This window comes from Scomber japonicus, chromosome 18 (genome assembly GCF_027409825.1).
Source record: "Scomber japonicus isolate fScoJap1 chromosome 18, fScoJap1.pri, whole genome shotgun sequence".
Classification (NCBI taxonomy): Eukaryota; Metazoa; Chordata; class Actinopteri; order Scombriformes; family Scombridae; genus Scomber; species Scomber japonicus.
The window spans coordinates 28,822,538-28,846,243 of record NC_070595.1 but is presented as its reverse complement, the minus strand read 5'-3'; the positions used below and the strand labels follow the sequence as shown (position 1 = coordinate 28,846,243).

General features: G+C 41.0%; 3 protein-coding genes across 3 annotated transcripts; 1 reads left to right on the top strand and 2 right to left on the bottom strand.

Annotated features, from left to right (window-relative positions):
• Positions 1-253: 253 nt before the first annotated feature.
• On the bottom strand, positions 254-1,300 carry LOC128379365 (natterin-3-like). Its single transcript, XM_053338982.1, has one exon. The coding sequence runs from the start codon at positions 1,298-1,300 to the stop codon at positions 254-256; it is 1,047 nt and encodes a 348-aa protein (XP_053194957.1).
• Positions 1,301-16,682: 15,382 nt separating this feature from the next.
• Positions 16,683-17,729, top strand: LOC128379364 (natterin-3-like). The gene has a single exon (XM_053338980.1). It carries the CDS (start codon positions 16,683-16,685, stop codon positions 17,727-17,729), a length of 1,047 nt encoding a protein of 348 aa, XP_053194955.1.
• A 3,133-nt stretch (positions 17,730-20,862) lies between these two features.
• LOC128379363 (natterin-3-like) lies at positions 20,863-23,124 on the bottom strand. The gene is made up of 2 exons (XM_053338979.1): positions 23,070-23,124; positions 20,863-21,956 (listed from the first exon to the last, which is right to left on the bottom strand). The coding sequence occupies exons 1-2, from the start codon at positions 23,122-23,124 to the stop codon at positions 20,863-20,865; spliced, it is 1,149 nt and encodes a 382-aa protein (XP_053194954.1).
• Between the last annotated feature and the right edge of the window lie 582 nt (positions 23,125-23,706).

Below are 23,706 nucleotides of genomic sequence, written 5' to 3'. Positions count from 1 at the left end.
GACACCCCTAGCGGGTCAGACTGAAGACCACCATAGTCTCTCAAAATGAAGACTGGGAAACTATTAATGGAGAGCTGGTTATCCCATAGTGAAAAACTTGTCAGGAGGCCAGGATGTATGATGCAAGAACATTTATTAAAGCTTAATTGAGAAGAACAGAGTTACAAGACAAGAAGTACAGGAGAAAACAATCCAATCAGAACAGAGTGGGCTTTTAATGAGGGGGCACGGGGGAGGGGAATCTAAATTACTGTTAGTTTTTCTTTGAGGGGCATGACCTAGCATTGGGTATAGGAATACAGCGATCTACATGAGTTACGAAATCAATAACATTGACACCATTGAATACCCCAGAGATGTGTGTTGATCTTTTTGTCCCGCTGGGGTATGTGCGGGTGAGGACTGCTTTGTAAGGGACTATTGTCTTGTACCTATGTCCCATTATTCTGACACCACAAGTGTGGTTTGGTGGGACCCAAACCTCCACATCAAGACCGAGGGTTTTCTTCACTGTTAAGGAGCTCCCTTTGGAGAATGACTTTGTTGTCGAAGCACTAAGCTCAATACCTGTCGAGCCAACAAATGGGATTTTGGCGTCAAAGGAAGCTGTCACACCTACTGATATTTCAGTGGTACTGTCCCACCTTTTCTCTTCCTCATACTCTTTAAAGAGATGAGGTATTTTCTTAACTGTTCTGCACTGATGGTTGATGGTAGTTGCCTGGGTCATGACCTCTGGGGGATAACTAAATTTTTTAGCTGCATTTACGTCGTACTTGACATCAGACATTTGCACTTTTGCAAATTTTTTGGAAAAGGTCAGGACCTGGTAATCCCAGTACCAATACACCTTACCTCCCCAGGGAAGGTATAAGCACTTGTCTGGAACATACACCATTCCAAGACCATATTTGTTCTTCCCAACATATGTTTTACCATTGGGGCAGCTCTTGATTGAATTCTCAGGCACTGAACCATCGGAGCCATCCTTCCAATCCAAATACTCAAAGTTGTCTTTGTTCACTAGGACATAAAAGGAGGTGCATTTACGGTCTCCGCCACCAGTGGTCACGCACGTGTTACTTCCTTTGGCGTGGTAACCAGCTGAGCAACGGCATCTGCAGATGTAGTCATCGCGATTGTCATAGGTGTTGTGATATAACACAGATCCGTCAGGGAGATGATGACCGGAACGCCTATACACCCATTTCAGGTTGGAGCTAGCACCAGGGATGCTGGAAGATCTCTTCTGTCTTAATGTTCTGATTGAGGTGATGTCAGGGGTCTTGTCCTCTGGCATTGGGTTCAGTGTGAAGAATGTATAAAAGAAAGGGAAAACATACAGACACAGTGTGTTAGGGTCTTGGGTCTTCTGGATGCTGTTAAATGTTAAATGTGAATTAGTCAATTGTTGTCATGGCAGAGCTAATTTTCTTTGGTTATTGTTTGGCCTGTGTGATATTTCTCATTGAGGTGAAAAGCTGTCTCATGAAATATGAGCATCATGCCAGAGGCGGGATGGGGCGCATACACAAAAAAAAAAAAAAAAAAGACAATCTGTTTTTCACCGCTCATTTACACGTCACCTCTTCTTTTTATAGTACCACCGTGTGGATCAATCAACCTTATTGAGTGACCACCCTCATTCTAGTTTATGAACTAGCAGCTTCCTGCTGAGAAGATCTCACAGTCAGTAGTAGGAGATAGGGAGAGGGACGGAGGTAGGTTGACCTCAGGTCTCTCTACTCAACGCGCACCTAATTTTGTATGGTAGCCTACTGATGCAAAAGTAAAAATTACTGTGTATTTGTGTGCAATAGGACTTGCAATTTAGTTTTATTCCTGTGTTTATTAGTAATGTTATAATTTGTAATAATTTGATTCTTTATTTCATTTATATTGACAGGCCTCTATCTCATTAATAGCAAAAAAGGATAAAGATCCACTACTTTGTTCATTCTATCGTCCTATTTCTTTGTTAAATGTAGACATCAAAATATTATCCAAGGTTTTGGCAAGACGTCTGGAAAGTGTGGTCCCAGAGATAGTTTCACCTAACCAGACGGGGTTTGTCAAGGGAAGACACTCCTACTCAAATTTGAGAAAACTGTTCAATATTATCCACTCAGCCAGGTTGGAGTGCCCAGAAGTAGTGATATCTCTAGACGCCGAGAAGGCCTTTGACCGGGTTGAGTGGAAATATTTATTTTTCACACTCAAGAAGTTTGGTTTTGAAGAAAGTTTCATTTCTTGGATTGAATTACTGTACTCATCCCCTTTGGCGGCTGTAGTCTCAAATAACACTAGGTCTGAATATTTCCCCCTGGGAAGAGGGACGAGACAGGGGTGCCCCCTTTTCCCCCTTCTGTTTGCGTTGGCCACAGAGCCCTTGGCAGTCGCCCTTCGACTCTGTGAAGGCTTTAAGGGAGTATTGAGAGAGGGACAGCAGCTAAAGGTCTCTCTTTATGCAGATGACCTGCTTCTATATATGTCTGACCCAACTCTATCACTTCCTCATGTTTTAGATATTCTGAAACGATTTGGGGGAGTCTCTGGTTATAAGCTAAATTTACAAAAAAGTGAGCTTTTATCGATAAATTTAAAAGCAGCGGCCCTCCCCTCTGACCTGTTCCCCTTTAAAAGGGTCCAAGATGGCTTCAAATACTTGGGCATTGAAGTCACTCTCAATCTTTCAACTACCTTTAAAAAGAATTTCATTGTTTTGCTAAATAAGTGTAAGCATATAAAATATACCAATTTCTTTAAAAAATTAGACCAAAATATTACGCCTTTTATATGGGGAAATAAATCATGTCGGATTAGCAAAACCCAACTCCAGAGACCTAAAAGCTCTGGTGGAATGGCTTCACCTAATTTTCTCCTTTATTACTGGTCATGCAACATCAACTGGGTGGAAGACACCTATTGAGGAAAAGCCTGATTGGGTACACTTGGAGATCTCATCAAGCCCAAGCAATCTGACCTCAATAGTGTGTGCAGGCTTACCACTGCTTAGCAGTAAACATGGTCCAAATGTTATAGTTAATAACTCCATAAGAATATGGGCTCAATTTAGAAGACATTTTGGTCTTCAAAGTGCATCCACCCTTTCCCCAGTCCAGTCAAATCATATGTTCACTCCCTCCTGCATTGATGCAGCATTTGCTGCAAGGTCTAGCAAAGGGATTAGAACAATTCAAAACCTGTTTATTGAAGATGTGTTCGCCTCTTTCCTTCAACTTTCACAAACCTATGCCCTACCCAAGACTCATTTCTTTCGCTATTTACAGATCAGGAGCTTTGTACAAAAAAGCTTTGGCTCATTTCCAGACAAGCCCACAGACACACACTACGATTGTATCCTTGAGCTCAATTCAGACCGTAAAGGACTAATATCCCAGGTCTATAATTGTATAGGTAAAATTGATTCATGTACAGCTGCACATTTGAAACAAGATTGGGACACAGATTTAGGGATAGTCTTGACAAGAGGACCAATGGGAATCTATCTTGATGATGATGATGATGATGAAAGTGGTACACAGAGTTCATTTATCTAATGCTAGATTGGCAAGGATTTATCCAAGTATTGAACCGTTATGTCCACGATGCAGGGGCTGACCAGCTGACTTAATACACATGTTCTGGCTTTGCCCGAACCTCTCATCCTTTTGGGTGAATATCTTTAATGCGTTTAGTGCAATGTTTGGAATGGAACACGATTTGGCCCTAACCCTGTTTGCGCCCTTTTGGTTTAACTCCTGAGCAATCCCGTGATAGCCTACCGAATAAAGCTTATCTAGTCATTGCCTTTACCACACTCCTTGCAAGGCGCTAGTTTTTTCAAAATTGGAAGCAACGCACACCACCTTCATTTTCCAAATGGATCAAAGATGTTCTATATTTCTTACAATTGGAGAAAATCAAGTACACACTTAAGGGGTCTGCACTAACCTTTACTAAGGTCTGGAAGCCCTTTTTGGATTCCTACGACTCATTACAAGAACCCCTTGGATGCAGATTAAGTCACTTCCCCCATGGTATAGCAGAGAGCAACCCAAAATGAAGAGAACAATGATGAATATCAAACCAAGTTCATCCCAACATGAATCTTCATTTGGGGGTACGATGGAGTTAGCTGGCCATGCCTGAACCCACTATTTGCTCTCTTAACAGATGGGTGCACTTACAATGTAGGTAATGGGGGACAAAATTGACAGTCCTCCTGTGCAAAAATGTATTTCAAAGTTTATCTGACAGCAAATGCCAAAGACAATTAACAGCATTTCTACACGTTTAAAATGTCATAGCTTACAAGGGGAAGAGAAGTCATCAAGTGAAAACTTTGACTTACCATTTGCTGAGTGAGACTCTGAAAAACAGAAAAAAACAGATCTTGAAATAACAATGCAGCATTAATATTCAATGATATATTACATGATTTATTGAAACATGTCCAAGGGTGGACATTTGTTGTGATCAGAATAAACTCACTTAAAGTGTCTCAAAAATCTTTTCATTTAGATGTCTATTCAGTCACTATCTGTCACCAAATGAGGCAACACAATGGTGATTGAGCCTATCGCCCACTGAAGAAAGCACTTGTGTTTGCAGTATGTTACCCTTACCTGCTGCCAGTAGAGTCAGCAGAGCTGCCATGCAGATCACTTTGTAGAGAGCCATCGCTGCGCAGTATGTTCATCTCATCAGATCTGCTCCGACATAAATACCCTTCCTCTGTCTTCCCTCCCTCACACACAATCACACCTCTCTTTACCTGCCTGACAATATGCCAAACGCCATCGGGCAAATCACCAGCTCCACCTCCCCTATAATAATTATGTAAAACAGCGTTGTTCCAACCCTGTGCTAGAACAAAAAGAAGAGTCCAGCTACCATATTTATTCCAGGACTCAAGTACAAGATGTACTTGCACTTTCCATCATTTGCTTCTTAATACTTGTACTGGAGTGTCAGTTCCAGCTGTGCTGCAGTGCAGACGTGTTGTCTTCAGCTCTCTGCTTGTGATATGTATCACTCTTGCCATTCTTAATATTCTTCTGAAGAGAACTATTTCCGCTTACGCTAGCTGTAAAGAAAATGTCTATAGTGGCATTGTGGAATGGACCAAAAGTTCACTTTTGGGACATTGGAAAGTTTCAGAGCCCTAGCACGGACAGCTACTAGCCTAGCCTTGTATGCAAAGCTTCTACAACCAGCAAATGACAATATCTAAGCTGTGTCTCCAAACCCAGCAAAAGTTGATAAACTGCACAGAGTGTTAAGTTAGCAACTGTAGCAGTTACTGTAGATAAGATGCAGATGCAGACTATTATACACAGAGTTGCATCGGGTGTGGAAGATCCAGATAGATAAATACTTTATTAATTCCTAAGGAAATTCAGGCCATCTCCTGCTCCAATTACAGAAGTGAACAGGAGTGGAGATGTGTTGGAGGACAGCTCTTAAAGTACGAGAGTCCAGACCGTTTGGGTGAAAACTGTCCCGACAGAAGAAAATTGGGCCTTTCCAAAATGATCAATTAAAGATATAATAAAAAAATAATTATCAATAAAAGCTACATTGCAGGCTGTGCAGAAATAATGAACCTAACCCTAACCCATGAGAAAGGTGTACAAGGAGGCTGGGACTCCACAGCCAAAGGAGGAAGTTGTAGAGATCCAGGATGTCATACTTATTTTCCAACTGGATGTTGTATTTAAGGGCTGCTTTGTCCAGTCTGCTCTGATATCTGGCAGTAAACACCACCCTCTACTTGTTATAGTCCAGTAGGTTCTGCCTCACCTAAGCAGAGAGCGAGCACAATAGCGAGCACTTTTGGATTAGCTTCATCCCTCGTTGTATTATGATGTGGTTGAGGTAAATCTTTTATAAATTTATATAGCATTTCGTGATTGAGCCTATAGCCTACTGATGAAAGCCCTTGCATTTGCAGTATGATCAAACAGAATGATCATTATGAACTGGGTTCGGCGGTGACTTCCCTGTCATGTATTCGAATCAGTGGAGCTAACGCAACAGTCTCTACTGTGCAAAACACAGTAGAGACTCATACTGAACTTAAACATGTTATTTTAAGTGACTCGGATGTGCCATCCAGCATCTGATATTAAGGCGTGTTCTTTTTAACCACCATTTTATCTCAGTATTTACACAAAGGTCAACTAATAATGTGTGTATAAGGCGGCTCCTCTGCCTGGATGTTTGCTGACAGACAAGTCTACCAATGATCACTGGTGGAAAGTAACTGTCTAGTGCTAACTAACAGACTAGTGCTGTGTGTTATCACATTTTATGTCTGTCTGCATATTTTATAGTACAAAGGGAGAGAAGTGAGTATGAACATATGTATGGCCTGCTTGTGTAATGTTAGTTGTAATACTGTCAGGGCAGTACATATATGATAATGATGATGATGATGATGATAATAATGCTAACCATGCTTCACTGGACCAGTCCTTGCTATTTCAGAAACTTTTGACTAAATGTAAAGTAAGATATTTTTGTCCTAAAAATAATAAACAGGCTATTGGACTGGTGATGAAATACTGTGACTGTTACTCTGATAAAGATGATAGACATTTTGGTCTGACAACTACTTGTGTTTTTAATAACTGAAGAAGTTTATTGTAATTGACAGTTTAGCAATTCTGACATTTTTAAATGTGAGAATTGTCTGTCATGTTGGGTTTGTTTAGATTAAAGCTCTGAAATATTTTATACACAGGTTACATTTTTTTGTCTTGCATTCCTCAGGTCATAATGCCAATACTGCTGTTACTCCACCATGGCAGACTGGCAGATGCTGTGTGATGGAAGGAATAACACCAGGAGCTACTCTTCAGACTCTTCATCACGTCCTCATCACGTCCTCATCAGTGGCTTTGAGTACAGCAGGCTACAAAAGCAGACAAACCACACTGAATTACACTTTGCATGCTGCTACTTTGTCACTACTGATCATAAACCTTACATGGTGTCATTATTGTCATTATTTCTGAATTTGATGAGCTTTTGATCTATTGTCTTCAGTTTGTTATAAACTGAAGGGGCAGTAAACCATATTTGAGATGTTAAAACAGAACTGTAATACATCAATGTGTATGACAGTGGAGTTTTGTTTTCATTTCAACTTCAGTGTAGATTGTACAGATTTACAATTGACCTTTTTTTGTCCAGATGGTTACAGCAAGAAGAGAAAGGTGATGTATACCTCCTAAAAAAAAAAGAGTATTTATGATTGTTTTCTGGAATTGACTGTGCAATACTGCTCACCAATAAACTTGACATTATTTGAGATTATATTCATGCTTCATCCATTTCAACATTATCCTTTGTAACACTGTAGATAACACTGGCTTAGTCCACTACTGCTTACAGAGTGTAATTCAATCACTGACCATACACAAGTGAAATGTAAATTGATGTACTGTTTACCACAAAGCAGAAAACTTCTGGTGTTTCACAATTCGGTTATTAGTGAATGAAGCAGATCCACACATCATTTTTTGAAGAATATTTGTTTACTCATTAATGAACAATAGGCTAAACAATAACTTCTGAACATAAATTATTATAAATGATTAATTAAACATGTTAGGAGTCTACTAAACAGGACTGAGTTGCCTTTGATCTCTAAATGATGCATGTTCCTGTAAATATGGGGTGCATGTTGCTGCAGATGTCAGAGGTAGGTATGGCATGGCAGTTGAGCATCATGATGGCCCTGCTGCATCATCAGAGCATCAGAAACCAGCCCTGGCCTCAGGTCCAAAAGGCTCCTTCCAGGGTCAAGTCTTGAAGCAGGCCCTGTAAAAGATGAACAACACGTACACTGAAAAGTAAATCATGATGTAGACACTGGAAAAACTGGCGTTTCACACTATGTTGATATTTTAATTGACTTCAAATGGAACAAACTTAGCATTAGCTACCTTAGAGACAGTTGATGAACCAGACTCTGGCTACATTACACTAGTAACACACGTCTTGGTCAATATTTTCACAATTGCACAAAAACCCAAATGTCTGTTTGCCAGCAGTGCTCATAAAATCCAACAGAAATGATCAATGTGAAGTTGTTAGCTTGGCTACTATGTTCAGCTTGTTAATTTTCAACTACTAGCAGTTAGCTAACGTTAGCATCGGAAAGCTAATAACTGTTACACTACTTTAGAAATACGTTACTAATACGTTACTCTTGCTTGTATTACTTACTTCGTTACTTGACGTCACACCGGTCCGTTGTGTCCTGAGTCAGCTGTTTCATCACGGATGGAAAGTGCTTCACTGAAAACAGGCAGGTAGAGGGGGAGGATTGGCTCTGACCGGGAGACAGTAGTGACCAATCAGAAAGGGGGGGGGGGTTGCGGGGCCGTCTATTCAATGCCCGCCCCCTTTGTGCCAAAACTCAGCAAAGGCGAGCGGGTAGAAGGCACACAGAGTGACGGCGAGCGCGCAGAGAGTGACGGCGAGCGCGCAGAGAGTGGTCTTTATGTGCGCTGATTATGGTTTTTATGTGCGCGGTTTTTGGCATTGAAATGACGCCATACATCGGTGGTGGTGGTGTCCCAGGTGTTGGTTTCCCCTTGTGATGCTGTGATCCTTGGTGTAGGTTTTCTTTGTTGTTGTTGTGCACGTCACCATTTATCTATGTGTGAAAACTGTCCCGACAGAAGAAAATTGGGCCTTTCCAAAATGATCAATTAAAGATATAATAAAAAAATAATTATCAATAAAAGCTACATTGCAGGCTGTGCAGAAATAATGAACCTAACCCTAACCCATGAGAAAGGTGTACAAGGAGGCTGGAACTCCACAGCCAAAGGAGGAAGTTGTAGAGATCCAGGATGTCATACTTATTTTCCAACTGGATGTTGTATTTAAGGGCTGCTTTGTCCAGTCTGCTCTGATATCTGGCAGTAAACACCACCCTCTACTTGTTATAGTCCAGTAGGTTCTGCCTCACCTAAGCAGAGAGCGAGCACAATAGCGAGCACTTTTGGATTAGCTTCATCCCTCGTTGTATTATGATGTGGTTGAGGTAAATCTTTTATAAATTTATATAGCATTTCGTGATTGAGCCTATAGCCTACTGATGAAAGCCCTTGCATATGCAGTATGATCAAACAGAATGATCATTATGAACTGGGTTCGGCGGTGACTTCCCTGTCATGTATTCGAATCAGTGGAGCTAACGCAACAGTCTCTACTGTGCAAAACACAGTAGAGACTCATACTGAACTTAAACATGTTATTTTAAGTGACTCGGATGTGCCATCCAGCATCTGATATTAAGGCGTGTTCTTTTTAACCACCATTTTATCTCAATATTTACACAAAGGTCAACTAATAATGTGTGTATAAGGCGGCTCCTCTGCCTGGATGTTTGCTGACAGACAAGTCTACCAATGATCACTGGTGGAAAGTAACTGAGTACATTTACTCAAGTTCAGTACTTAAGCACAACTGTGACGTACTTGTACTTGAGTATTTCCCATTTGATGCATTTGGTCCAAAGCACCAGACCAAATTCTGACACAAGTGCATAACTTGAAGCCTGACCAGATGGACTCTTGCGTGGTATTGTGATGCTGTGATCCAGACATTTAAAAACTTCCCTTTTGACTGGGAAATTAAAACCCAGGGATGCAAACGGGTGAGGACTGAAAAAGCTGAGTGGTGTGCATTTTATTGCATGACATAAGTATTTCATACATCAGAAAAACAGAACTTAATATTTGGTACAGAAACCTTTGCAATTACAGAGATCAGATGTTTCCTGTAGTTCTTGACCAAGTTTGCACACACTGCAGCAGGGATTTTGGCCCACTCCTCCATACAGATCTTCTCCAGATCCTTCAGGTTTCGGGGCTGTCCCTGGGCAATACGGACTTTTAGCTCCCTCCAAAGATTTTCTATTGGGTTCAGGTCTGGAGACTGGCTAGGCCACTTCAGGACCTTGAGATGCTTCTTACGGAGCCACTCCTCAGTTGCCCTGGCTGTGTGTTTTGGGTCGTTGTCATGCTGGAAGACCCAGCCACGACCCATCTTCAATGCTCTTACTGAGGGAAACTGAAAAAACTCCCTCTTAACAGGAAGAAACCTCAGGCAGAACAACTTCAGGTTGTTGGACAAGATCTTGCGATACATGGCCCCATCCATTCTTCCCTCAATACGGTGCAGTCGTCCTGGCCCCTTTGCAGAAAAGCATTCCCAAAGAATGATGTTTCCACCTCCATGCTTCACGGTTGGGATAGTGTTCTTGGGGTTGTATTCATCCTTCTTCTTCTTCCAAATACGACCAAAAACCTCTATTTTTGTGTCATCAGACCACATGACCTTCTCCCATTCCTCCTCTGGATCATCCAGATGGTCACTGGCAAACTTCAGACGGGCCTGGACATGCACTGGCTTGAGCAGGAGGACTTTGCGTGCGCTGCAGGATTTTAATCCATGGGAGGTTGACCGTCATCTTGAACTTCTACCATTTTCTAATGATTGCGCCAACAGTTGTTGCCTTCTCACCAAGCTGCTTGCCTATTGTCCTGTAGCCCATCCCAGCCTTGTACAGGTCTACAATGTGATCCCTGATGTCCTTAAACAGCTCTCTGGTCTTGGCCATTGTGGAGAGGTTGAAGTCTGTTTGAGTGTGTGGACAGGTGTCTTTTATACAGGAAACGAGTTCAAACAGGTGCAGTTAATACGGGTAATGAGTGGAGAACAGGAGGGCTTCTTAAAGAAAAACTAACTAATTCTTCCTGGTTGGTAGGGTTAGGGTTATGTTATGTCATGCAATAAAATGCAAATTAATTACTTAAAAATCATACAATGTGATTTTCTGGATTTTTGTTTTAGATTCCATCTCTCACAGTTGAAGTGTACCTATGATAAAAATTACAGACTTCTACATGCTTTGTAAGTGGGAAAACCTGCAAAATCGGCAGTGTATCGAATACTTGTTCTCCCCACTGTATATGTGTGAACTGAGACAGCTTCGTGAATGGTCATACCTTGTAACTGGCTATAAGGGGGTCTAAGTGGGGTCAGGCCATCTTATCTGTTTTTTTTTTTGTTTATTAATATTTTCTCTGGCATAGGCGAAATTATGGGAGGGGGGATGTGACATGCAGAAAGGTCTGCCGGCCGGGACTCGAACCGGGGTCCACTGCGTATTTGGCATGTGCTCTTCTTAACCTCTCGACCAACTGCGCGCCCTCTTATTGTATTTTTCTTTCAAATGTATTGGTTGTTAATTTATCAATTAGTTCTCAACTTCATGATATAATTAATATGTTCATTTGTTGATTTAGCATCTCTGGCCAGAGACCTTTTTAATTCTTCTTTTTGGTTTTCTTTTGAAGTAATTTGCCACTAATTGAATAAGTTTAATCCTCTTTGTCCCTTAATGTTTGTTTATTTCTAGTCTTAGGTTGTGTATTAATACTTCTTTTTGGTTGCTTTATTTGGATGTCTGCATTTTATTTACCTGTATAATTATACTTCAGTCTGAATCTTGTGTTTTAGTGTTTGACTAATTGTGCCTTTCTTTCCCCTCTAGTTGCTGAGAGCCATCGGTGGTGGTGGTGTCCCAGGTGTTGGTTTCCCCCTTGTGATGCTGTGATCCTTGGTGTAGGTTTTCTTTGTTGTTGTTGTGCACGTCACCATTTATCTATGTGTGTGTGTCATGTATGAGTGGGGTGTTTATTTTTTTTGGATTCCCTTCCCCTGATTACCCCGCACCTCCGTTTGGCCTCAGCTACCATAGAGGGGTTAGCAATTTAGTCTTTGAAATCGTATGTTTTAATAATTGTTGTCATTCAATAAATTGACATTTGTTAAATTGTGAACCACGTCTACTGCCCTTCCTTGGTATGACATACCTGTGTGCCTTCTCCTTATTATTAATATCTATTCAAAATTCCCTGGGTGAAACTTCCAGGGTGGCGTTGTCGTTTCTCATGATCTCATGATGATGTGATAAATTATTACATTAACGGGAGGTTATTACTTTATTGGTTTCACCTTATTTTACGACTTTCTATGATGATTAATGGCTGATTGAAAATAAAAGTTAGCTCACATCTTCACGTGACATGACATCTTTTAATTTCCCACAGACAACTAAGAAGTTTTTAAATGTCTTGTTTTGTCCTGGCAAGAAAGTTGTATTTGCAAGATCACAGCATCACAAGATCATGCAAGAGTCCATCTGGTCAGGCTTCAAGTTATCCACTTGTGTCAGAAACACCACCAGTGCTTTGGATCAAATGCATTAAATGGAAATACTCATGTAAAATACAAATACCTCAAAAATGTACAATACTTAAGTAAATGTACTTAGTTACTTTCCACCACTTGCTGAAAAACAGTCAATATTCATTAGTAGATTTGCCTCTCAGCAAACATCCAGTCAGAGGAGCCGCCTTGTACATACCTTTGTGTATATAATGTAATAAAATGATGGTTAAAAAGCAAACAGTCCACACCTTAATAAAAATATGATCTGTGTTTTATTTGATGAGATACCGGATGGCATATCCACGTCCATTAAAATAACATGTTTAATTTCAGCTCAGTATGAGTCTCTACTGTGTTTTGTCCATTTATCGCTGCACTGCTTTGTCTCCTCTCCGCTGCTGTAAGAAGCACCGGGAAGGAGGTGTATATGTGTGTGTGTGTGTGTGTGTGTGTGTGTGTGTGTGTGTGTGTGTGTGTGTGGGGCAGACAGTTACTTTATGTGCAACAAAAGCTTTGTGAGTAAAGAGCCAATAAGAGTAACCATTTACAAAAGTAAGCCCCTTCAGACACAAGCAAATGAAGAGTGAATCTGTTGCGTTAGCTTCACTGATTTGAATACATGACGGGGAAAGTTGCTACCGACACCCAGTTCATAATGGTCATTCTTCTTTGATAATACTGCAAATGCAAGGGCCTTCATCAGTGGGCCATCGGCTCAATCACCATTGTGTTTCCTTATTCAGCAACAGATAGTGACTTAACATTTATCAAAAGATCTAATCTTTGCAATCTGATTATCTCCGTTTTGTTTTGTTTTTCAGCCTGTGGATGACTCTGGTATGGCAGGCATCGACAGGATTGACAACTTGACAGAATATCTGGTGGACCTAAGGAACCCTCTCTGGCCCCCAAGAAGCAGCAGGCCAGGGACATTTTCTGTTTTGCTAATTTTCCTGTGTCCTGTCATACAGTGCCTATAAAAAGTATTTTTTTTTTGTTCTAGCACAGGGTTAGAACAACGCTGTTTTAGATAATTATTATAGGGGAGGTGGAGCTGGTGATTTGCCCGATGGCGTTTGGCATATTGTCAGGCAGGTAAAGAGAGGTCTGTTTGTGCGTGAGGGAGGGAAGACAGAGGAAGGGTATTTATGCCAGAGCAGATCTGATGAGATGAACACACTGAGCAGTGATGGCTCTCTACAAAGTGATCTGCGTGGCAGCTCTGCTGACTCTACTGGCAGCAGGTAAGGGTAACATACTGCAAACTTGCTTTCTTCAGTGGGCGATAGGCTCAATCACCATTGTGTTGCCTCATTTGGTGACAGATAGTGACTCAATAGACATCTAGGTGATTTTCATATTCTGATCATCATAAATGTCCTCCCATGGACATGTTTCAATAAATCATATAATGTATCAGTGAATATTAATGCTGCATTGTTTCAAGAGCTGTTTGTTTTCTTTTTTCAGAGTCTCTCTCTCAAGCAAATGGTAAGTCAAAGTTTTCACTTGTTAACTTCTCTTACCGATGTCAGCTGTGACATTTTTACATTTTTTAAAAAGATGTATTTATATAGTAACTGGCAGAGAGGCTGACAGGAAACAGGGAAAGAGAGAGGGGAATGACCTGCAGCATAGGTCCCTGGTTGGATTCGAACCAGAGATATTTAAACATGTTGTATAAAAATGTTTGCGGATTCATTGTTGTAGGCATTTGCAGTCAGATAAACTTTTAAATACATTTACATTTTTAAGCGCACCCATCCTTTAAGAGAGCAAGTATAAGCAAATAAACATTCAGACTAATATAGAATTGAGACTATAGTTTCACATCTGTTATCTTACGAGCCTCCTGGTACATTTCTCAGGATCGTGATCTTTAACCTACAACTAAAAGGACCCTTGTGGCACTTAAAGTGCAAGGTATCTACCATTTTTGTAAAGATTATTATAATTCTCCTCTGCCATTGCATTTTTAAGGGTTAGGGTTTGGGATGCTCTAAAAAAATTAGAGCTGGTAAGTTCAAGACAAGTTCTGTAGTGATTGGGCTCAGGTACGGCCAGTTAACTCCATAGTACCCCCAATTCATCATTTTTTCTTCATTGTGGATATACTACCTTCTTTTTGCCTGATAAGAAGTCAGCCATTTCAGGTTTCTTGCATCAATTTTCATCTTTATGAACATATTTGATTCATTTAAGTTGCACAAAAACGAACAAAACTTTGAACCCATGTTTGAACGAGTACATACCGAGGCCAGCTCTACGCAGGGGCAAGAGGAGGCAGAGCCCCCTTAAATAAATGTCTTGCCCCCTCAAATCAAAATTTTGGAAGTTGAGAAAGCACATTTTAATATACTCACAAAATTAATATACATTACAAGTTGACAAAAAAATCTGCAGTAGCGGAAAAATCCGCCGAAAAAGGGACACACACGATGGCCTCCAGTGTAGGCTTCCCTCTCATCTCTCTGTCCCTCCGCTGTGCAGCGCAGACACACACCCGCACACACCCCTCAGCCCTCAGTAAACATCCAATCACTGTTGCATTATGCAAATGAGCCAAGACGTACCCTGACAGTTTGTGTCAGGTTTCAGCACGGCCACGGAGTGGGTTAGACTTTGAAGGAGCAGCAGCGTTACAAGCATAGAGATGAGTGTCTACGTCCACTGCATGTGACAAACTGACCCTTTATACAGTCTATGGACGGACCCCTACGTAAAGCCCCGCCCCAGGCTGTAGTTCTGTACTGTTTTTTTATAATCACAGCCGCTAGCAATACTGCACCTTTAGCATCAGCAAGCACTGATTCTCCTGCACCAGCTCCCTCCATCCCCTCAACAAGTGCTCCCCCAAAGCAGCCTGTTAAGCTGCCAATAAAAAAACATGAAACAAAAAAAAATGTTCTGCTGTATATCCGTTGTGTTTTTTAAAATAGTTTGAGAAGATTTTTTATTATTATTCATAAGACTACCTTTCAGTTTTGTAAATATTGATTATAGTGTTTGAAGTCCTACTTTAGGTTAAAATGTATTTGAGAATTAGGCCATCCAGTTAAGATAAATGTTATGTTGTTGGTTGATAAAATCTGGATGAAGGCTGTTTATTTCATTTTATTTTTCAGTTTCCCCCCCTGAGGGATTGCCACCTTATTGTTGTCAGGGGGTTTACATGCCTCAGTTAGTCTTCAGGTGGGACACCCAAGTTGGACAGGTCTGAAGGTAGAGGCCTGACCAGGTTGGGGTTGGACACATAGACCCCTTTCAATGAAGAAAGCATCGTTACTATAAGCACAGAAAAAAAGTGCTGGAGCATGATGTGTACACATGATGCCCCCTTCACATTTCTGACTGCCCCCTCATATATGGCTGCCTAGAACCGGCCCTGGTACATACTAGTTATCTAATTGGGCTTGGACATGGCATGTCCGCTATAAGGCGCCCCTTAATTTGTTTTAGCAATTGTGAGGTACCTGGGGTGCTTGAAAACACAAAACTTTGCACGTGTGGCAAACCTTGATATCTAACATGATTCTTGGGGTTGGGTAGTAAAATGGCTCCATAGCACACTTCTCAAAAGTTAAGTGAAAGACTTTCTGTAGATCAAAAAACAAATTTGGTAGACAGAAGTAAGGTATATTTTGAGCCGATATTTTGCACAGTCCCCCCCCCCTCCCCATTTTTAGGCATTTTATTTTAACACACCATTGTCGTGGCAAAGAAACTGTTATAAATCAACATCAGCAGATCTGTCCCAGATTTCAGTTATAAGTATAGTATAGTATAGTATAGTATAGTAGTATAAAAGTCCCGGTGTGCAGACAAAATTGAATCGTAATCATATTGCCATCTCGTAGCAATGGGAAGATATAGGCTCTTTACTGACATACTACTACTAGTAGGTTAACCAAATTCTCCTGACATTTGGTTAGCTAAATTGTAAGACCTTGATGATGCTGAATATTGAAGCTTGTTTTTTGTTGGAGCAAAGCATGTGTGGATTTATTCATGTGCATGTTAAGACACAAAACTTCTTCCACATCACACCTGATGTCAAAACACAGAGTGGAAAAAGCTTTTGTTTTGGCACAGCCACCCTCTGCCGTTTTTTTATGATGCCCTCACAACTAGCATTCACTGTGTCCGGCAAAGACGACTGATTGTACGATTGGTGATAAAAGAACTTCCACCTCCATGCTAAAAAGTACAATCTGTTTTGGCTGTCATGTAATAGCTGCTTCTACACAATTGCATTTAGTGTTTTATACAGGCCAAACAATAACCAAAGAAAAATAGCTCTGCCATGACAACAATTGACTAATTCACATTTAACATTTAACAGCATCCAGAAGACCCAGGACCCTAACACACTGTGTCTGTATGTTTTCCCTTTCTTTTATACATTCTTCACACTGAACCCAATGCCAGATGACAAGACCCCTGACATCACCTCGAGCAGAAAATTAAGACAGAAGAGATCTTCCAGCATCCCTGGTGCTTCCTCCAACCTGAAATGGGTGTATAGGCGTTCCGGTCATCATCTCCCTGACGGATCTGTGTTATATCACAACACCTATGACAATCGCGATGACTACATCTGCAGATGCCGTTGCTCAGCTGGTTACCACGCCAAAGGAAGTAACACGTGCCTGACCACTGGTGGCGGAACCCGTAAATGCACCTCCTTTTATGTCCTAGTGAACAAAGACAACTTTGAGTATTTGGATTGGAAGGATGGCTCCTCTGGTTCAGTGCCTGAGAATTCAATCAAGACCTGCCCCAATGGTAAAACATATGTTGGGAAGAACAAGTATGGTCTTGGAATGGTGTATGTTCCAGACAAGTGCTTATACCTTCCCTGGAAAGGTAAGGTGTATTGGTACTGGGATTACCAGGTCCTGACCTTTTCCAAAAAAGTTGCAAAAGTGCAAATGTCTGATGTCCAGTATGACGTAAATGCAGCTAAAAAATTTAGTTATCCCCCAGAGGTCGTGACCCAGGCAACTACCATCAACCATCAGTGCAGATCAGTTAAGAAAATACCTCATCTCTCAAAAACATATGAGGAAGAGAAAAGGTGGGACAGTAGCACTGAAATATCAGTAGGTGTGACAGCTTCCTTTGAAGCCAAAATCCCATTTGTTGGTTCGACAGGTATTGAGCTTAGTGCTACGACAACAAAGTCATTCTCCAAAGGGAGTACCTTAAAAGTGTCGAAAACCCTCGGTCTTGATGTGGAGGTTTGGGTCCCACCAAACCACACTTGCGGTGTCAGAATAATGGGACATAGGTACAAGACAATAGTCCCTTACAAAGCAGTCCTCACCCGCACATACCCCAGCGGGACAAAAAGATCAGCACACATCTCTGGGGTATTCAATGGTGTCAATGTTATTGATTTCGTAACTCATGTAGATCGCTGTATTCCTATACCCAATGCCAGGCCATGCCCCTCAAAGAAAAACTAACAGTAATTTAGATTCCCCTCCCCCATACCTCCTCATTAAAAGCCCACTCTGTTCTGATTGAGGTGTTTTCTCCTGTACTTCTTGTCTTGTAACTCTGTTCTTCTCAATTAAGCTTTAATAAATGTTATTGCATCATACATCCTGGCCTCCTGACAAGTTTTTCACTGTGTGAAAACCAGCTCTCCATTGATTGTTTCAGTCTTAATAACCCTAATTCTTATTCTAGCATTTTGACTTTTCTTTCATTTTTAGATCATTTTTACCCAAGAAACAAATGCAATTAAAAAAGTCATTCTACTTCTACATAACAACTACAACAGTCAACAAACATGGAAACAACCCTAACCCACAATAAAAACAATACAAATGGAGCTTGGGAAGGACTCAGGAAAGTGCTCCACACTGCATAGATAGATAGATAGATGTTTTATTGGCTGGTCTCCAGGGCAAGCTTCAATAGTGGTTGTAGTTTGAACAATGAATAAATAATGTCTAATTTAATTTAATGTTTCTTTTCAAAGTAATTCACCAAATCTACTCATCTATGCTGACTGATGACTGATTAGTATTTACATGCACTCACCAGAAACAGAAGATTATAATTTCAATGTAATCAATCACAGCATCAAAGTACAAACTCAGCCTCCACCCTTATATTAAATGATACATTCTTTGGACAAGAAACAGCACTGTGTTGCACAGTTTGTTGACCTTTACACAGCTCTTGATACAGTTGACTTCAACTTCAAACTTGTCTTTGTTAGAATGATCATACTCACAAGTAGTTTCATGAATATTTGTTTGATATAACACAGCTGGACTTCTCACATCCACCTCCCTTTTCAATACCAAGTGAGTTTCATAATATTTTGTGGTGGAGGGAGGAGCATGGGCCACAGGTGAGATGGTGGAGGGGAGGCGCATGAGCCACAGGCAAGATAAGGTGGAGCTATCAAATCTGTTAAACAGATTGAGGTCATCAGCCAGATCCTGATCTCCATCAAGCAGCAATCCTTCTTTCTGCTCTAGAACTGTGATCTCCTTCAATATTGTCTCCATATGACTCACATGAAAACATCTCAGTCTGTTGATTCCAGGTAGCACTGCAAGGACTCCTTTGCTTCATGGGAGCAGCATTTTGAAGTTCTGGTGGTGGTAGGTGTTCTTTTAATAACAGGGGTATAGGTGGGAGAGATATTAACCAGGTTGTGGTCTGATCCACCAAGGTGTGCAGCACAGTGGATTTATATGTGTTTAAAAAACACAACATTAACATGAAGGTCTAGTCTTTTCTCCCCTTGTTATGCAATCAACAAACTGTGGGCAGTGTTGGAAAGAGGGGCATGATTAAAATCTGCAGATAGAAAAAATGAACTATGACATGCACTACGTCACAAGCGGCTTCCGCATTGGCAGACAGAGGTATGCAAACAACAATGGCCATCACCACAGTAAATTCTCTCGGTGGGTATTATGGTCTCAAACTAACTGCTAAGAGTACAATGTCCTTATTGCACATTTGTTGATGGAAGCTGGTTATCAACCTAAGCAATGTTTTACTAAATGATTCTGTCTCTCAACCTGTATTTCACTGGACCAAAGGCGGGGTGGCCATCAGGAGGGACGGGACAATTCCCGGTAGGTCGGTGACGTCATGAATAAAACGCAGACCGGCCTTTACAAGCGAGTGTGCGGCTCCTCTACTGTCGGTCAATATGCAGTTATGCAATGTACACGAGTGACACAGATGCCACAAGATACTAAGACAACCACAACTGATATATCAATTCAATATATGAGCAGTTTTGGATGGCAGTTATCTCGTCTTAACGGTGTAATTTTAGTTTCTGACGACCGGCCACACAGCTCCACACTCGCAGTAAATAAGTAACTCACTGTAGATGTTCGTTGTCACAGGTATTTCTCTTCTTTTTTCCTTTTTCCTCACGTAGCTGTTTTCCCTCCTTTACCTGAAGTCGGAAAGAGACCGGCTTAAAACTGCGCCTGGACTTCATCTCTGAGATGACAGGCTGAACGTGACCTACGTAGCTCCTGATTGGTTAAAGAGGCTAGGTGCCCCCACGTGGGAGTTGTGTGAACTGGTGGTGCTTTCAAGGGTGACGGGGATTTTAAGACTCTGCCGATATAAACAAATAAAAGTAATAAAATAATACAAAAATAAATTAATACAGACTGGGTGACTGGGTTTTAGACCTGGGTTTAAACTGATTTTATATGTACATTACTGGAAGAAACTTTTATGTCAGTCTATGGGATCATGTGTCTGTTCCACCTAAGAAATTTTGCCAAGGTACGACCATTTTTAACGAAACAGGATGCTGAGACATTAATCCATGCTTTTATTACTAGCAGGCTAGATTATTGCAGCCTGCTAGTCCCCCAAAAAAGTCTATCAAGAACTTGCAACTTATACAGGACACTGCAAAACTTTTAACCAAGACCAAAAAGAAAGACCACATTACCCCTATTTTAGCTGACCTGCACTGGCTTCCTGTTTCTTTTAGCCCTTTTATTTGTCTACAAAGAATGGTATAGCACCTTTTTACATTACTGAACTTTTAGTACCATATCAGCCATAGAAATCCACAAGGTGGGGAGGCGGCCTTTATGGTTTATGCACCAAAACTGTGGAACCCCCCTGTACGTCTAACAGGCAGCCTCTGTTAATAAGGTTAATAAGGTTAATCTGTAATGTAGCAGTAGAATGCTGTTTTTATTAATAGCATTTGTTTATTAGATCACAAATATCTAAAATTTGAAAAAAAATATGCTGGAATAGGGGTTAGCCTTATTAAAACAGTGTTAATTTTGATGGAAAAGGTGGTAAATCAAAAGTGTAAGAAACTTATCAAGAGACCAGGATGTCTTATGCAGGAACATTTATTGAAACTTATTTGAGAAGAGTATAGTTATAGTGCAAAAGAAAACACTATGCAATAGAACAGAGTAGGGTTGTTAGCCTGTGTCAGAGAAAGCTGAACTGAAGGACTGCATAATCAGCTAATATAAGCAGTGTGAATCATGCAAAGCTACCCTAGAAAATAAAAGAAAAAAACTGAAAGGCTCCACGTTGAAGAAGTCATTTTTCTCACTAATTCACTCCATTTGTCTTTTACTTGCAAGGATGAGCATGGGGAAGAGGGACACAGCGATCTACAACAGACCTGAAATCTACAACATTGACACCATTGAATGTCCCAGTGGTGGTTGTTGATTTGACTTTCCCGTTTTTGTATGTGCGGGAGAGGCGTGCTGTGTATGGGACTTTTGTTGTGTACCTATGTCCCATAATTTTGACACCACAGGAGTGGTTTGGTGGGACAGTTACCGACACATCGACAGCAAGATTTTTCGACACGCTTATGCTGTTCCCTTTGGAGATATCCTTTGTTACCTCAGTACTGACCTCAATACCTGTCTCGCCAACAAATGGGATTTTGCCAGTGAAGCTGGCTGTGACACCAACTGAGATGGAAGTGGTACTGTCCCACCTTTTCTCTTCTGAATACTCCTTTGAGAGATGAACTGTTTTGGAAACTGTTCTACACTGGTAATTGCTAGTGGAAGCCTTGGTCATGACCTCTGGAGGATGACTAATTTTTTTAGCTGCTTTAAAGTTGTACTTGACATCAGAGATGCGGTCTGACTTAACCTTCCTGTTCATGACCAGGACTTGGTAATACTTGTACTTGTACTCCCAACCTCTCCAGGGAAGATAGAAGGACTTATTTCTGACATCCACCTTCCCAAGACCATACTTGTTCTTCCCAACAAATATGTTAACATTACGGCAGGTCCTGATTGCATCCTTAGGCACTGAACCATAGGAACCGGACTTAAACTCAAAAAGCTCAAAATTGTCTTTGTTCACCAGGAGATAAAAGTTAGTACATGTATGTTCTTTGAAACCATACGCATATTTGCATGTATTACTTCCTGCAGCGTGGAAACCTGCTGCACAACGACAATGGCAAATATAGTCACGACGATTTGTGTACCAGTTGCCATAATACACAGTTCCGGCAGGGAGACGACTACCAGAACGCCTGTACACCCATCTCAAGTTGGAGTTAGGAATCGGGTTATAGTAATAACTGGCCCCTCTCTTCTGTCTCAGGGTAGGAGAAGACAGAGGAAATTCATCTGTTGTTCTGTCCGAGGTGATGTCAGCGGTCCTGTCCTCTGGCGCTGGGTCCAGTATGGAGTCTGTAGAGAAGAAAGGGAAAAGACACAGTCATGATATGTTAGTGTCATGGGTCTGCTGGATTTTGTCAAATGTTAAATGTGGATTACAATCATTTAGTGTTTGGGAGAGCTCATTTTCTTTGGTTATTGTTTGGAATGTGTATTAGATGCTCTCATGTTGTTGTGTGTACTCATGTTTGCTTATTGTGAACATTATAAACAAAATAGATAGGCAACACATTTACTATTAAGATGTTGATATTTTTAGGGGGAGTTCCTACTGGTTAACAGTTGATCTCAATTGTTTTGACTCAGTCAGCAGATGCATTCCCTCATTCTCTAATCATTGCCTCAAAACCCCAAACCATTGACAGAAAGACTATGGCACTATATCATTTCTCATAGTGATAAGGGTTCCAGATGCTGTGAATGGAGGGAGAAGTGGGTACTGCAAAAGGTGTCCGTGTGTGTGGTGGTGTGGCAGGGTGGAGAAGGGCAAACAGAGGATGAGGAGGTAGAGGAGGATGAAGAGGTAGGAGGGAAGGGGGAAATGGAGGGGAAGAACTCAATATTTCCATTGAGATGTGGGCTATTATTGCAGAACACATAGTGAACCATGGCCATAGTATGGCTGAAGCTAGTCGTAGAGTGCAGCTTTAGCAGAGCTGATCAACTGTGGCAACGATAAGTCTGACGTTCAGGAAAGAGAACAGGTAAGCCTGGCTCTGACAGCAAATACCAACAACAATGTTATAACCTGTCTATGCATCAACATGTTTAAAATGTCACAGCTGACAGAGGACATAGAAGTAGACATAGACATAGAAGCAGACTTACCATCTGGTTGTGAATGAGACTCTGAAAAGCAGAAAACAAACAGCTCTTGAAACAAAAATTCAGCATTTATATTCACTGGTACATTATATGATTTATTGAAACCTGATCTGTCCAAGGGAGGTAGTTTGTAGTGATCACAATATCAAACTATTTCAAAGTGTCAATCTCAAAGATCTTTTCATTTAAATAAATATCTAATAAATCACCATCTGTTACCAAAGGAGGCAGCACACTGGTGATGGACCCTAAGGCCCACTGATGAAAGCCCTTGCTTTTGCAGTATTATAGTACCCTTACCTGCGCTCAGTAGAGCCAGCAGAGCTGCCACGCAGATCACTTTGTAGAGAGCCATCACTGTGCAGCAAGTTAATATCATCAGATCTGCTCCGGCATAAATACCCTTCCTCTGCCGGTCCTCCCTCACACACAAACACACCTCCCTCTACCTGCTCAACAACACGCCCAACAGCTTCCGGCAAATCATCTGCTCTACCTAGTTAACATGTCTGTATCAATTAACACAACGCACTGATTAAAAAGTGCAAGCATGTTCTTCTTCTTGTCTACGTGGTATGCAGAGGTGGCAAAAGTACTACAGATAGATAAAAGTTTGTTAAAGTAGAAGTACTAATTCTGAAATGTACTTAAGTACAAGAGTGAAAAGTTTTCAACCTTGTTGCCGAGCATAACAACTGTAATATAATTATTGGTGGGGACTAACTGCTATTTCAACCCCCAACTGGACAGATCTTCTTCTAGAGCAGCCCAACCATTAAAAACTGTCCCAGTCCTTAATAACCTTGTGAAATCACTGGGTTTAGTTCACATCTGGAGACTACAGCACACCTTGGAGAAGCAATATTCCTTTTTTCTCCTGTACATGGTAGCTTTTCCTGAATTCATTACTTTTTAGTTGATTCTAAACTAATATCAA

Coding starts and splice junctions, on each gene's coding strand:
- LOC128379365 (XM_053338982.1), bottom strand. CDS start 1,300: ATGCCAGAGGACAAGACCCCTGACATCACCTCAATCAGAACATTAAGA.
- LOC128379364 (XM_053338980.1), top strand. CDS start 16,683: ATGCCAGATGACAAGACCCCTGACATCACCTCGAGCAGAAAATTAAGA.
- LOC128379363 (XM_053338979.1), bottom strand. CDS start 23,124: ATGGCTCTCTACAAAGTGATCTGCGTGGCAGCTCTGCTGGCTCTACTG. Junction 21,957..23,069: donor GCTGGCTCTACTGAGCGCAG/GTAAGGGTACTA, acceptor TCTTCTCTACAG/ACTCCATACTGGACCCAGCG.